We start from the raw sequence: 13,159 nt of genomic DNA on the forward strand, positions 1-13,159 counted from the left end.
ACCCAATCTTATACGCCGGTGACATTTACTCTTCATTATCTTCTATCCAATATTACCGTTACATTGTTGACATGAGTACCATATGGCAAGTCTAAATGGATCAATTAATAAGTTAATATTACAAAAAACTCGAACTGGTTATTTATGATAACTTTATCCAAACAAATGTTTGGATAACGGTTCATATTATAAATTCCACACACGTGTAATTCAAGATTGGAAACACCAAATAACACTAATAAGGACATGAACTAACATGAATGGTCAACCCAATACGTAAGCATAGAAGAGACAAAAGCATTAAACTGAAAAACAAAAGACCGACCAAGCAAGATGAAAGCGGCGACAGGTTCTCCTACATCCACAAGATGAAAAGATGGACGAGAGAGGACAAAAGACTGCGACCAAGCAAGATGAAAGCGGCGACGGGAAGAAGATGGACGAAGAGGAAAGACCAGAAACAAATAGATTTTTGGAGGGAATGATGGAGAAGATGAACTTGAGCCTTATTTGTCGCAGGGTTTTTTTAGAGTATATTGTCATAAATGTTTTGCCTTAGGGTAATCCGATTAAAGGCTTTTGTTATATTAATCCATTAATTGATTTATGTGAATTTGCCATGCAGCATCCATTTTAGCAATTTAACCACAATATTTAAGGAAAGCTAACATATGATAAAGATGTCATGTGTATATCATTTTTGGGTTTTAATAATCAAAAAATTAGTTTTGGATAAATTTATCATAAATATTATCGGTTTGAATTTTTGTGGTATTAATCCTATATCAAATCAATCGTCACCATTAATCAGATCGGGTCTCATAATTGGACTCCTTCGGAAACTGCTGTTTCTCGGAAAAATCCGACTCGAACACAATGGCAGTGGGGTAATTTCGAGCTGAGCCGAGGGCAATTCATTTTGCGCGAGCCGGTCGGAACAAGTCGGCTTCTTTTCAGTAGGAATGAATTATCTTATTCTCAGTGTCCGAATATTTCAGATGCAGCAATACTATTCTCTGAATAAAGGCTTTGATCTCGCCAGAATGATTAAGGCACTGCTTCTTCATGCGTCAGATTTCGTTTATTTCTCTACTGTATACATAAGTTATTTTCGCGAAGATCGAATTACATTTTATTTTTCTAGATGTAATCGTGTATAGTTCGACGAATGAGACTCGCGTAGAAGTAAATGGCAAAAACGGAAATCGAAAAGCTGGAATGGACAGATTCTTTTAGTACTGTCGGACGGTGCGGTTCATCTCCTCACGACTTCTTCGGTGCGAGCTTGTCCTTGATCTTGTTGATCTCCTTAGTGCCGACCTGGAACGCCTTGGTCAGCACCTCGTCTGGCACTGCCGGCGTCGCGGTGAACAGTGTCATCGCGATGGACTGCGTCCCCGGCAGCTGGCTGTTGAATGCCGCAATAACCGAAGCGGCCTTGTCGCCATTGTTCTTCTGGAAGTGGACGAGGCCCCTAGGGAACACAAACAGCTCACCCTGCTTGATCGTCTTGGAGATCAGCTTGTTCGCGGTCGTGATGAAGCCGACGTCCAGCTCGCCTTCCAGGACGAACACGATTTCGGTCGCGCGCGGGTGGGTGTGGGGTGGGTTGAGGCCATCTGGGGCGTAGTCTATGCGGGCCAGAGAGATGCCTAAGGTGTTGAGGCCCGGGACTTTGTCCACGTTGGCGACCGTGACCAGGGATCCCACGGAGCTGTTGATCTTTCCTGCCTTCGCCAGGCCTTCGAAGGCGAAATCGGACGCCGTGACATTTGCTTCACTCTTGCATACGAAGCCATTGACCTTTACATCTGCAAGGAATAGCAAATTGAGAATTTCACTTCATGCAGCGGATCGTGTCGGTAGGGGAATGCAGTTTGATTAAAATTAACGGTGTTCATTTAGGCCCCAGTCGGACAATAAATAGGATAAGCAACAGCATGCTGAATCTCTCTCTAGGACAAATCCATAATAGTTGGATTCAAACAGCTGTGAGTGTGAAAGCAATCCGTTTAAGATTACAAGAAAGCAAGCTCAGAAAAATTTGAGATCCTGACGCACGCAAATGGTATATGGTAGCTCATGAACAGATGAAAGAGGAAGTAAAACAAAGGGAAGGTACCTGAGGAAGTACTGGCCACACAGATATCCTGAAGCATGTCGGGGTCATAAGCGAGAGCGCCGGACAGCACGGCAGAGACAACTAGATAAACGAAAACCACCTGCATCTTGTGAAGCGGCGGAGGGATCGATATGGTGGAACGTGGAGGCGAACAAGGAGAAACCCGGTTTTTAAGAACTGGCCAGAGAGAGACCGGGCAACTGATGTCTGAGCGGATCGGGTAGGGACGGATGGCTGGCTGATAGGGAGAGGAACTGACGTTGATGCAAAAAAGAAAGCATGGGATGGGAAGAGTACTTCAACTTTAATGCAAAGCAATCAGGATTCAAAATGGGTTCGGTAGTTTGACCCAAATTCCACGCTTCGGACTATCATCAGGTGGCGTTGAGGAGATTTCAAGCGTTAAAAGTGACGATTAAGCTAAGAAAACGCTCACCAGATAAAGAAAAAGGACGAAAAAGGGGAAAAGACAAGGACATAGGACTCACTGGCTGAAGTGCGTAGTTTGGCGAATGAGGGATAGATGAGTGTTTGAGTGCATCTTGCTGTTCCCAAAAGAGGGTTTGTACAGCTGACGACAGCACTTAAGAGTTTGGTGGGAGAGACATGGGTCATCAGGGTACTAGTAAGAACGATAATTTGTCAGTGAAAATGTAAAAAGGAAAGAGGAAAAGGTTGGTGCTTTCCACGGAAGAGAGAGAAGCGGTAAAGTTAAAAGGAACAGTGCTCAGAACGGGCCCTGGAAATGGGACTGGAATTCTAACTCTTGCACACCATCTTTCGGTTTGGTGTGGACGTGTTTTCCACCTTTTCTCATTTGCATGTAATATAAAATAGTCCTTAAACTACCAAATCTGAATTGTGAAACGTAAAATTCGGGAAATTTACTTGAGGGGAAAAAAAATATTTCCTCAATAGAAGGCTGAAGCATATGAACACCAGCGCATAAAAACAAGACAGCAATAACATCTGCCCACCAGGGTTACCTGGCAGGCGGGGCGACCCTCAACGTTGCTCTCGAGCTCTTGTGACATGATGAGATATAACCTTAACCACCACCAAAGATCCTCAACACACACCCGATTTTTTGATTTTTTAAGTTTGGTGCAGAGGCGTTTTCCAAACTTTTCTCGTTTACTTCCAACGTAAAATGAACCTTGAACATAAACAAGGCCAAACGACCAGCCCTGTTGCGGCAGTTGGATGGTGTCCTGTCTGTTCGCTCGCAAGCAGTCCATTGGGTAATGCGAAATGCGAGGATGCTTAGGCAGAAATCTTTGAAAAACAGAGATAAATTCACGCGAGAGCTCCACTTTATGAAGCTTTTTAGCTCAGGTGAGGCCATCTGCTTGACCTTGTTTGGTTTTCTTCAACATTTGCACCTGATGTTACATCAGTTGTTTGCTGTTATTAGAATTGCCACAAACATGAGAACATAGAAAGAATTGGCCAACTAATTATTTGTTAGCAGTAACTTAGGTCTTTCTGACCTATATCAGAATGATTTGGCTAACATTTAGCTCCAATACTGTAACCCATCGACTCAAAAATTATACGGATCTCAAAGGATTATCTGGGTATAATCATCATTATGAGATGCGAGCAATGTTCACCCAATTACTGTTCCGGGAAAACATAGTTTCCTGGTTCTTCCACTGATCAGGTCTAGATAGGGATCAGAGTGGAAGCATGTCCTACTCTTTTCGATGTTGGGAAGTTGAAATTAGTGATTGAGCACTGGCCTTTTGCTATGGTGACGGAGGCGAACCATCCATCACGAAAGATTGACTAGAAAAGAGCAATTTTTCTATGTCACAAGATCTCGAGGCTTTGAGCTTTTCGATCCCTGAATGAAAGAAAAGGTGAACCCCAAACTGGGAAAAAAATTGATACAACGTTGGGGTAAAATGAAAACGTGAAGAATCATCTCATCCAGACGATCTCCAAATCCTTCCTTCTAAGGAAACCACCATAACCGAAACATCATCATGGTATTTACGTCTGTCTCCTTGAGGAATGTCAAGCAGCTCATGAAAATCCATTCCTGCGATGGAAAAATACCAACCCCAGCTATAAAATGACGGCAGTAATCGCAAAATACGGGATTCAAAATAAATGTCCCTTGGAAAAGAAATTTTGACAGTGTGATAGGATAAGCATCAAACGACTGCTTATGCTAGTGCCAACAAGATTATTTAATTAAGTCTTCAATCTTGCTTTCTAATAACGTAACACAAATCAATTATCGGCTGCCAGACACGACAAATTTTGAAATAGACATGATGAGATCGGTCAGTTGACCAATTGAATGCAAGATTTTTAATAATGCCCATCACAGACTAGGTGACAACAAAGGGGGAGTTTAATTTCATTTTCGCAGCAACTAGCAACTCCACGCATAACATATTACTAAGTTATGCACAAACTCCAAAGAATATTGTCTCGTGATGGTTTGGATTAGGTGTCAATGTTTTCAGCAACAGGAAACTATGAGTCTCCGAGTATTTTAGGACAAAACATGTTGAATTAAATTACTTCTAAAACTAGATGAATGGAATGCGAAACATCATCCATCCAGCCAGGACAAGAGAAAAAGAATGAAAGAGACACAGTTCTGACGACTGACCATTCTTTTTAGCAGCACGGAAAAGCAGCTCGGCAATGAGGTCTTGAGCAGGATCACCTTCAGGGACATTTTCCATGAACCATGTGACATGTGCAACCACCTCTTCGTTGCTGAAGTATTGATAGAGCCCATCGGAGGAGAGTACCAAGAAACGATCACTCGAGGAAAGTCGGTGATGGACAAGAGATGGTATGCAGCTAATATAGGGAGCAGTTCCCAGATAATCAACTCGAAACATCTGCAGCAGAGCCTCATTCAATGTTGGCTGCAACCAAACAGTTATGTATCCTGGTCAAGTTTACCTAATGAAGATAAGATAGCAAAGAGCTATTGCACAAAACTACTAGCAATGTGAAATGAAGAAAGTGCACTCTTTCACTACGAACAAAGAAGAACAGATTTAGGAACAGAAACATGTCTCTTTTTATGCAACAAAAAAGAAAGTGCTCTCTTTCATTTCGGACAAAGAAGAACAGATTTAGGAACAGAAATATGTCTCTTTTTATGCCCAAAAAAAAAAAAAAAATTCACATAGAAGCTATCTCCAACTTACTTTCACAGCCTTCAGCCGATAGTCTAAAAACAGGCCATCCATGTACAGCCACTTTCTAACCCATATATGCATACCTCCAACAAAAAACAGCTAAACTTCTCTGGGGCTCAGATGCCATTTTCTTACAAGTTCATAAACATGAAATCGACAATGACCAAAGAAGCTAAAGCCACTTTAGAGGCTGTTTTAATCATCGTCGTTAACAAGCTATATGGCATGAACTTAGCTCACTAAATTTTAGAATGAACCATCCCACACTAACCACACCCTCTCATTGTAACACTGGAGATACACCTTGGTCGCTAGATGTGCTCTAATTTAGCGTGTGAAACATGTGCATGTGCTCAAGTTTAGTTACAATGCTCACTGATAAGCAATAAATCATTCTCAAGTTCTCTGCTAAGCATTACATTATTCTTGAGTTCTCTGTTACTCTTTCTAGAATTATATAATTCTTGCACAGTTATGTGCATTATCATCACTTGAGAACTTCTGTCTATTTCTCTATAAGCAAACTGATTATTTTCTCATTAAGATACTTGGAGAATGGGCATCCACACAAAACATTCAGAGACTGAGTCAGTTTCTTTCGCGGAAAATAAAACGATTTGGAAAATATTTTCTCGAAAAAGATCATTTGTATCACTTACCAAAATGAATGAACAAAAAATGTTTTCATCATCCATGAAAATATTTAGACATAAATTGTTGTCGACAATGAAAACATTTTCCATTAATGTATTATTTCAAGCGATGTAAGTGATCAGCTTTAGGAAAATATTTTTGATATCATTCATATTTCCGCGAAACAAACAGAGCCTAAATCAATTTATCTTGGACATTCACATATCTTCAAGACTGCGATTTTCCTTTTTTGTTCAAATTCTGGGGGGAAGTACACAGGTACATTTTTTAAGTGAGCTGTGCAATGTGATAACAGATATGATGAGAGCCCATGCTTCATCAAGCAGGAGAGAAATCATAGGTTCTGTAGGCCCAGGAATCATAGATGAGGTGGTTGAACAGAAGTAGCTAGGAATCTGCAGTGAAGCAGACGATTACTACTGGCCCAAAAGAAGATCCTTTCATCCGAATTTCTGAGTTGCCAAGCAATTTTCTTAAATTACGCATCCTTTCTACCAAAACATGTGGAAACATATATTAACTATTGTCCTCTCGTGCATGCAATCAATGAAAGCCCAATATTATAAGCCATGGCCAAGCCTAACCAACCCCAAACAGTCGTCTCCTTTAAAGAGAATTGTCAGACCAGAATTCTGCAGCCGAAAGGCAAACTTCAATCAAATTTATTGGACTGACCAACCTTCTTGAGGAAGCCAGCCCCAAATGCTCTAGTTACTTTCAACTGCCCCTTAACACGATCATTCATGACGGCTTGGTTATCATCCGGATGTTCCGATTTTATCCTCAAAACCTCCTGCAACAGAAAAGAAAGATTATATGTCATTACTGTTGCCATTGATCTTCAACATAGTTAGGAAACATTACAGAAAACATGCCGTGATGAGAAGTACTCTTGATGATGCAATTGGGGTAGCTAAGTACTATACTCATTCCGTTTCATTTTATATAGAAAAATTCAGGACCACATTTCCACAGACAGCACTACTGCTCATAGATAGCAGCTGCACCACATCTGGAAATTACAGTCTTCACTTTTGAAGAAATTAAGGAGCCACAGCTTCAGTCACTTGATGAATTGTAACCATATGGAGTGCAGTTCTCAAAGACATAAATAGGTTCCCCTATTGACAGCCATATGAAGGTCATACTAAAATTGGGTTTCATTACTAGGTTCTCCTAAGTCAAAACATGCTGGTTATATAGATGTATCGACAGAGATGGACACACACAAAAAATAAAGGAGGCACTACTCTGCCAACAATAGATCACTGACGAACATACTCCTTGCTTCACAAAACCCATATACAAAAGTGCTGCTATGATATAAAATAGTTGCAGCAATGACCCAAAAAACCCTAGTTAACATGCATTCACCAGAAGAAAATTAAGTTTCAAATGATACTTCAGAAACCACTGACCATTAATAAACTCAAGGAGTTCAATTGATGATGAATATTTAGATTGTCAGATTATAGTATGCAAAATGGAAGGAAAAGTACAAAAAACTTCCAAGAAGGACATACCTCTTCAATGCTTGTGCTATGGTCAGTTGAAAGCTGAAGTGCCCTCATCCTCAATCTGCAGATGGAAATCTCTCTATTCTTGTTTGTTTTGTTGATGTGATTGCTCTGATTATGCATCGGAGACTCCTCTGATATTCTGTCTAGCTCCATACGCACTAAAGACTCCCTTGATCTGTTTCGATGCCGCAGATCATCCTTTAGAGAAGTGGAATTAGGAATGCGATCACTCGGCCTCTCCTGTGCCAAAATGATGCGGCTGTCACCAAGGTTCATGACATACACATCCTGATCCTTCATTAACATCACTAATACACAGGATCCCATTAAAGCAAGCTCTGCATTTTTGTCCAAAGACTTCTCCACCATTTCCATGTAAGCCTCTTCGGTCTTTTGAAGTGCGCGTGCCATCGCCCTTAAAATGGCATCATGATCCACAGTTCCTGATATGCATTTCCTGATCGGTCCAGATTGATCCATTATTCTCTCGTCAACAAAGTTATCTTCTCTATGCCAATCATAGCTCCAAGGAAACAGTTTCTTGTGTAGTGACTTTTGCTTCCTGTACATCTTTACAATCCTCGAATTTATGAGGGATTTTCTTGTATTTTGCCACTTCTCAGAAAACGAAACTGCAGGGATAGTGCTCTTTTTGCTCGAATTAACTCCAGCCCCTCCATTTTCTCCCGAAGTAGTGGGATCATCACCGTGATTGATCAGATTATTCCCTTTCGAATTCAACGAATGAGATCTTAGCTGCTCCTTTCTTAAGGCTTCCTTGGGAATCAAAGCGCCTGAAATTTGTTGAGAATCCCATGAGCCCCTCCTTCGGCTCCCAGCATCAGGTGGCAAGACTGTTTGTCCATCCCGTGATTCCAGCTGGAGCAATTCATAAAGCCGCATACTTTTTCTGCCTTGACCACCTGAAATTCCAGTTGAAGTGGAAAGAGGAGCACAATTGGAGATGCTGGGCTCCAAACTCACCTTTTTCCCATTTTCTTCCTCGACTATCTCACAATTAGATGACTGAGTGGCACTCAATGTACATGATTCTTCCAAGGTGCCAGAACTAACTTGAGCTGAATTAGACTGCAGTCGGTCATCAATACTGCATCCTGAAATAGCTTTAGCATTTTCACTTTTCTGAGGCTGATCTGTTGGCTGATCATTTGATGATTTGCATTCATAATCCCACAGCAGACCCTCTAGTTCCTTGTCCACAGCTTTATAAAGATGGGTCATAAGAAACTCCGGTGCATCTGGCCCGCTAAAGCCATCATATATACCAATATATAGCCACCCTTGTTCTTCAGAAATCACAACATGAACCCTATCTTCGCCAGCCTTCCCATGAGCCCATTGCAAATTGTTGGCATTTCCATAGTCCCCTTCAGACACCCCCACTTCAAGACTATTTTGGGAGGCATCCGGCCGAAACTTTGCATCCTTAGGATGCCAGGCCAGTTGGGTCACTGGGTGCAAGAAAAACCTTTGCATCCAATGAGACCCCATGGAATGTCTAGAAAAGGTTCGAGTAATAGTACTTTTCATGGGCCCACTGACACTCCTCATGAGACTCTGGAGACCACGTCTTCGACGCCCCCGTGCAAGAGGTGCCGAGAAGTTGGATTTATCTGTAGCATCCAGAGGACCAGACATTACACCCCTCTCGATTGGCCCGGACATAAAACCGCCTCCTCTATCCAAAGGCCCCGATGCAAAACCCCTTTCCAAGGGTCCAGACATGAAACTGTTTAATGGTCCAGAACCACGAGGTATCGGCTGCAAAGGGATTGCAGCAAAGGACGCTGTGCTCTCAAATGAGGCGGCAGGCTCCAGAACGTCACTGGCAAGAAATGCATTCTGGTTACCAGTCCTAGCAGTGGAAACATTGGCACTGACTGAGGCACCCGAAATAGTCTTGAACGTGGTTTCAGTGAAATTCTTGTTGGGTTTGTTCAAATTCGACGGATCATCTACATTCTCATGCCTAAATGACCCGCTTAACGTTTCGGAATCAAGAGTGCTCGAATCAACTGTAAACCGCTCAGAGTTCGATGGCGTAATGGCTGGTGAGTCAAAAATAGTTGGCCTCACATAGCAAAACGAATGGCCTAATCCCTCATCCAAGGGCTCCGAGAACTCCAAATCGACTCCACCTTTCCCATTGGGAACGAAGCACCCCACAACGCGAGAAGTACTGTTGCCCATCACTATACTCGCAATGAACCTCACAAATGAGACCTCTGGTGCGGAGGGGTCCTATGACTTTGTACCATGAGCAAATACAGGGCGAAAGAACTCAAGCAAAGTCGAGAAAGCTCAACAAACCCAACCGCCCCACGCCTGCCCAGGTCACTATGCATCATCAAATTCTCATGCTCAACGAAATACACATGCCAACTATAGAAAAACCGGTGCAACCCACACTCCCGGCCCGTTTTCGCTATCCATCATATTCCCTGGTCAATTCCAAAGGGCGGGCATAACAAAGAGAAGAAAGACCAAGTGATGATCTGACCTCAGGAGTAACGTTTGAGCATGAATACAAAGCAAGAGCGAATCGGGCGGACCTGGCAAACAGATCTACGAGGAGCAAGGACCGCAAATGGAACACATCAGAACCAAACGAGGGGCGCCCGGAAACCCATTCGATTCTTTTGGGTTCGTGGAATCCGACGGAGTACCCAAACACGCCAGGACCGAGCTCATGCTGATTCGACCCGTTCGATCGAATCATGCAGACACCGGCGCCCGTTCGGCGAGGGGACCCGGCACTGACGTATCGAAACAAGAAAAGGGTCCAGATAAAAACGGAAAAGAAACGAGACCCAGCGGAGAAATCGGACGGGAGTGCAAGAAAATGGCCACAGCGGTGGCTGCAGACGGGGAGAGAAGACAAAAGAAGAGAAACACGAGGAGGGGGTGGGGGGGGGGGGGAGCAGAAATGCTGAAGGAGGAAGGGAGGTGGGGGGTTGGTCTTATGAGAGGGGCGTTGTTGTGTAGCATAAACAATTGGTGGGGGGATTGGGTCTACTGATGATGCAGAATCAAAGTTGAGTTCATCAAGGAGAGGGGGTCGCTCCTCTTTCTTGGGGTTTTCAAATGGTTTGGGAGGGTAAAAAGAAAGAAAAAAAAAACCACCGAGAAACAGAGAAGAGAGAGAGAAGAGAGAGAACAGAGGCTCAAGAAAAAAACAAAAGGGCGTTAGAAATCGGACATTTCAATTCGCGTTGAAAAGTTGGGAGACCCTCTCTCTGTCGCTGTTATACTCATCCTCCTCCTCCAAAGGACGGACTTTCAGCTCCAAATTTTCAATCTTTTTCCTTCCTCTCTCTCTCTCTCCTCTGTTCTTGGTTTCTTGCAATTCTTGCAATTCTTAAGGAAAAGAAAAAACCGAAAATTTCTGCTCTCTTTTTGGGTGGCGAATGATTGATGATATCTGGTAAGTGTATTTGGTGCCGCGGGAGTCAATACGGATGCCACTATCTTTCATCATGGTCGTCGGTGAATTCGGAGACGGAGGAGGGCCCCCCTCCCGTGCGGGGCCTGTCCCCCCCACCCCCTTCGAATTTTGACCCCCGCACTCCCCTTCTTTGCTTCTCTAAATCTGTGAAAAATGTGCATCTTCAGGAGAGAGAGGCATTTGCTGCAGATTCATCAGATGCCAAACAGTAATTTCTGGTCGGTCACCAAATCGGTTTTTATTCAAAAGGGATGTTTCACATTTAGAGAATCTTTTCTCGCTAGTCATGAGACACCTTAGTCGTGTTCGTCGTCAATCATCTGTTTAAAGTCAAAATATTTCTCGTACGATCGCTTTTTGATTTTCTCCCCGCCTAAGGTATAATTCCCCAATCGAAGGGGGGTTTTTCAATGGCCCCACTTTTAGCAAAAGGAGCTGTGGTCTCAAGAAACTTTCTCCATAAGAACTCGTAATTTAATCTCGTGCTGTAAGCTTATGTATTACGACTTAACAGCTCGATCGAGAATTTCCTTGAATGGGACACGTCCGCATCATTTGCATGTAGAAAGATGAATCAATTAACGATTACGCATGCGGATGGTTAGATCTTTACCGGAACGGGAATTCCGTTCGAGTTCTCTTTTTGGGGAAGTGTTAACAACTTTGAAGCAGGAATTGGGAAATTTCGTACCTTCTTCTCCTCTCTTACTTTTGTGTAGCTGACCGATTTTGCCCAAAACAGTTGAGAAATGGCCGAAAAAAGGGGATTGGGATTCGATGTATTGGCGGGGCTCAACATCATTGAAAAAGGCAAGGACGGGAGTCTTGACTCCAGACAATTATCGGAGCTAATCATTTTTGGTTCAATCATTAAAGCAAAAAGGCCCCTTTTACGAAATTATAACCCCCCCTGGAAAAAGGCAAAAAGAAAAAAAAAAAAAAAGAAATGCTAAGTTGAGTTGCTCAGCAGAAGCATCATTCACACATTGATCATGACCCCCGTCTACTGTTGTGAGAAAAAAAAATGGGTACAGAATCACAGTGACAACTCCTCCACTAGCTCACCAGAACTTTGAAAAAGGTCAATCTTTTCAGGTATTTTCGCAAGCGGGTTTCGTTGGATCGCACACGGAAATTTCAATCCAGAGCGAAGGCGATATCTTCTATCGATTTTTCACATACCTAGTAAGTCTACTTGTTCAATGCTATCCGAGGAAGGCCACTCACGGCCAGGAAAGATGGTGCGAATTACTCATTTTCTAATTGGGATAGAGAAGGACTACAACGATGTTCACGGGGCCCTTTCATATTTTATTTCATATGTTTGCCGGAAGGTCTAGAGTGCAATTAATCCCGATTTTGACTTACCCCTTTGTTGCTTCATTTGGGGGTTGAGATTCAAGGACAAATTTGACCTAAAAGATAATGGGCATGAATGAATGCACACATTAAAAGCATCAACCCCCCAACATTTTCTACAGATGGAAATGGAAGTATGCGTGTTGCACCAAAGCTGCTGCACATCAGATGGTAGTGGCCAAATCTCGCCAGATTGCCACCCAAAAAAAAAAACAGAGGCCCGTTCTCCTCCTCCCTCGTGAGGGCACCCACTCCTCTGACGCTGCCGTTTGACTAAACCAAACCCACCCACCAGAATTCAACCCCCACGCAAAATCACATTGTTTGCATCTTTTTGTCAGATCCCCTGCACAAATCGTGCTTTAATTAATCCCTTAAATTTAAATTTACTAGGCAAGACTCGAGATTAATATACAACCCGTGGATCACGAAAAAAGGAAGGGAAGTTATTATATAAAAAAGAAAAAAAGGAAAGCGGACCCCAAAAAAAACAAATGGGGCGTCCCCGAACCGAAGTCTTGACCTCGAGATTTAATATCGTCCCAAAAAACAAAAGGTGGAACGCCCGAGACTTCGTTCATAAAAAGAAAAACCTCCCGAGACGAGACGAAACGAAACCACGAGTCCTGGACGGACAAAGGAGGAAATATTTATAAATAAATAAAAAAAAAAAAACAAGAGGGAGGGGCGAATGTATAAAATAAGATGCGAGAACCTGGAAAGTCCAAGTTGATTCCCGCATCCTTCCAAACCATTCGTCGTCTTTTAGTACTGCCCCTCCCTCTCCTTTTAAAAATGCGTATTTATTTTTAGGCCCTTCGGCAGGCAGGCAGATGGCGTTAAAAGAAAAGAGACGTGGACGAGGACT

The 13,159-nt window shown here is 42.8% G+C and overlaps 2 protein-coding genes across 2 annotated transcripts; both read right to left on the minus strand.

Moving 5' to 3' along the window:
• Positions 1 to 1,017: 1,017 nt before the first annotated feature.
• Positions 1,018 to 2,338, minus strand: LOC104434206 (germin-like protein subfamily 2 member 4). Its single transcript, XM_010047184.3, has 2 exons — positions 2,123 to 2,338; positions 1,018 to 1,811 (listed from the first exon to the last, which is right to left on the minus strand). Exons 1-2 carry the CDS (start codon positions 2,226 to 2,228, stop codon positions 1,264 to 1,266), a joined length of 654 nt encoding a protein of 217 aa, XP_010045486.2. The 5' UTR covers positions 2,229 to 2,338; the 3' UTR covers positions 1,018 to 1,263.
• A 1,285-nt stretch (positions 2,339 to 3,623) lies between these two features.
• On the minus strand, positions 3,624 to 10,617 carry LOC104434217 (protein phosphatase 2C 32). The gene is made up of 4 exons (XM_010047193.3): positions 7,470 to 10,617; positions 6,626 to 6,739; positions 4,749 to 5,013; positions 3,624 to 4,166 (listed from the first exon to the last, which is right to left on the minus strand). The coding sequence occupies exons 1-4, from the start codon at positions 9,675 to 9,677 to the stop codon at positions 4,051 to 4,053; spliced, it is 2,703 nt and encodes a 900-aa protein (XP_010045495.2). The 5' UTR covers positions 9,678 to 10,617; the 3' UTR covers positions 3,624 to 4,050.
• Positions 10,618 to 13,159: the final 2,542 nt, after the last annotated feature.

The sequence above is a fragment of the Eucalyptus grandis genome, chromosome 1, assembly GCF_016545825.1.
Source record: "Eucalyptus grandis isolate ANBG69807.140 chromosome 1, ASM1654582v1, whole genome shotgun sequence".
Lineage (NCBI taxonomy): Eukaryota > Viridiplantae > Streptophyta > Magnoliopsida > Myrtales > Myrtaceae > Eucalyptus > Eucalyptus grandis.

Excerpts from the sequence above, each read along its gene's own strand:
- LOC104434217 (XM_010047193.3), bottom strand. The coding sequence starts at position 9,677 with ATGGGCAACAGTACTTCTCGCGTTGTGGGGTGCTTCGTTCCCAATGGG. Across the intron at positions 6,740-7,469 it reads ATAGCACAAGCATTGAAGAG|GAGGTTTTGAGGATAAAATC; the intron begins GTATGTCCTTCT and ends TTTCTGTTGCAG. Across the intron at positions 5,014-6,625 it reads GGGCTGGCTTCCTCAAGAAG|CCAACATTGAATGAGGCTCT; the intron begins GTTGGTCAGTCC and ends GTTTGGTTGCAG.
- LOC104434206 (XM_010047184.3), bottom strand. The coding sequence starts at position 2,228 with ATGCAGGTGGTTTTCGTTTATCTAGTTGTCTCTGCCGTGCTGTCCGGC. Across the intron at positions 1,812-2,122 it reads TGTGGCCAGTACTTCCTCAG|ATGTAAAGGTCAATGGCTTC; the intron begins GTACCTTCCCTT and ends TATTCCTTGCAG.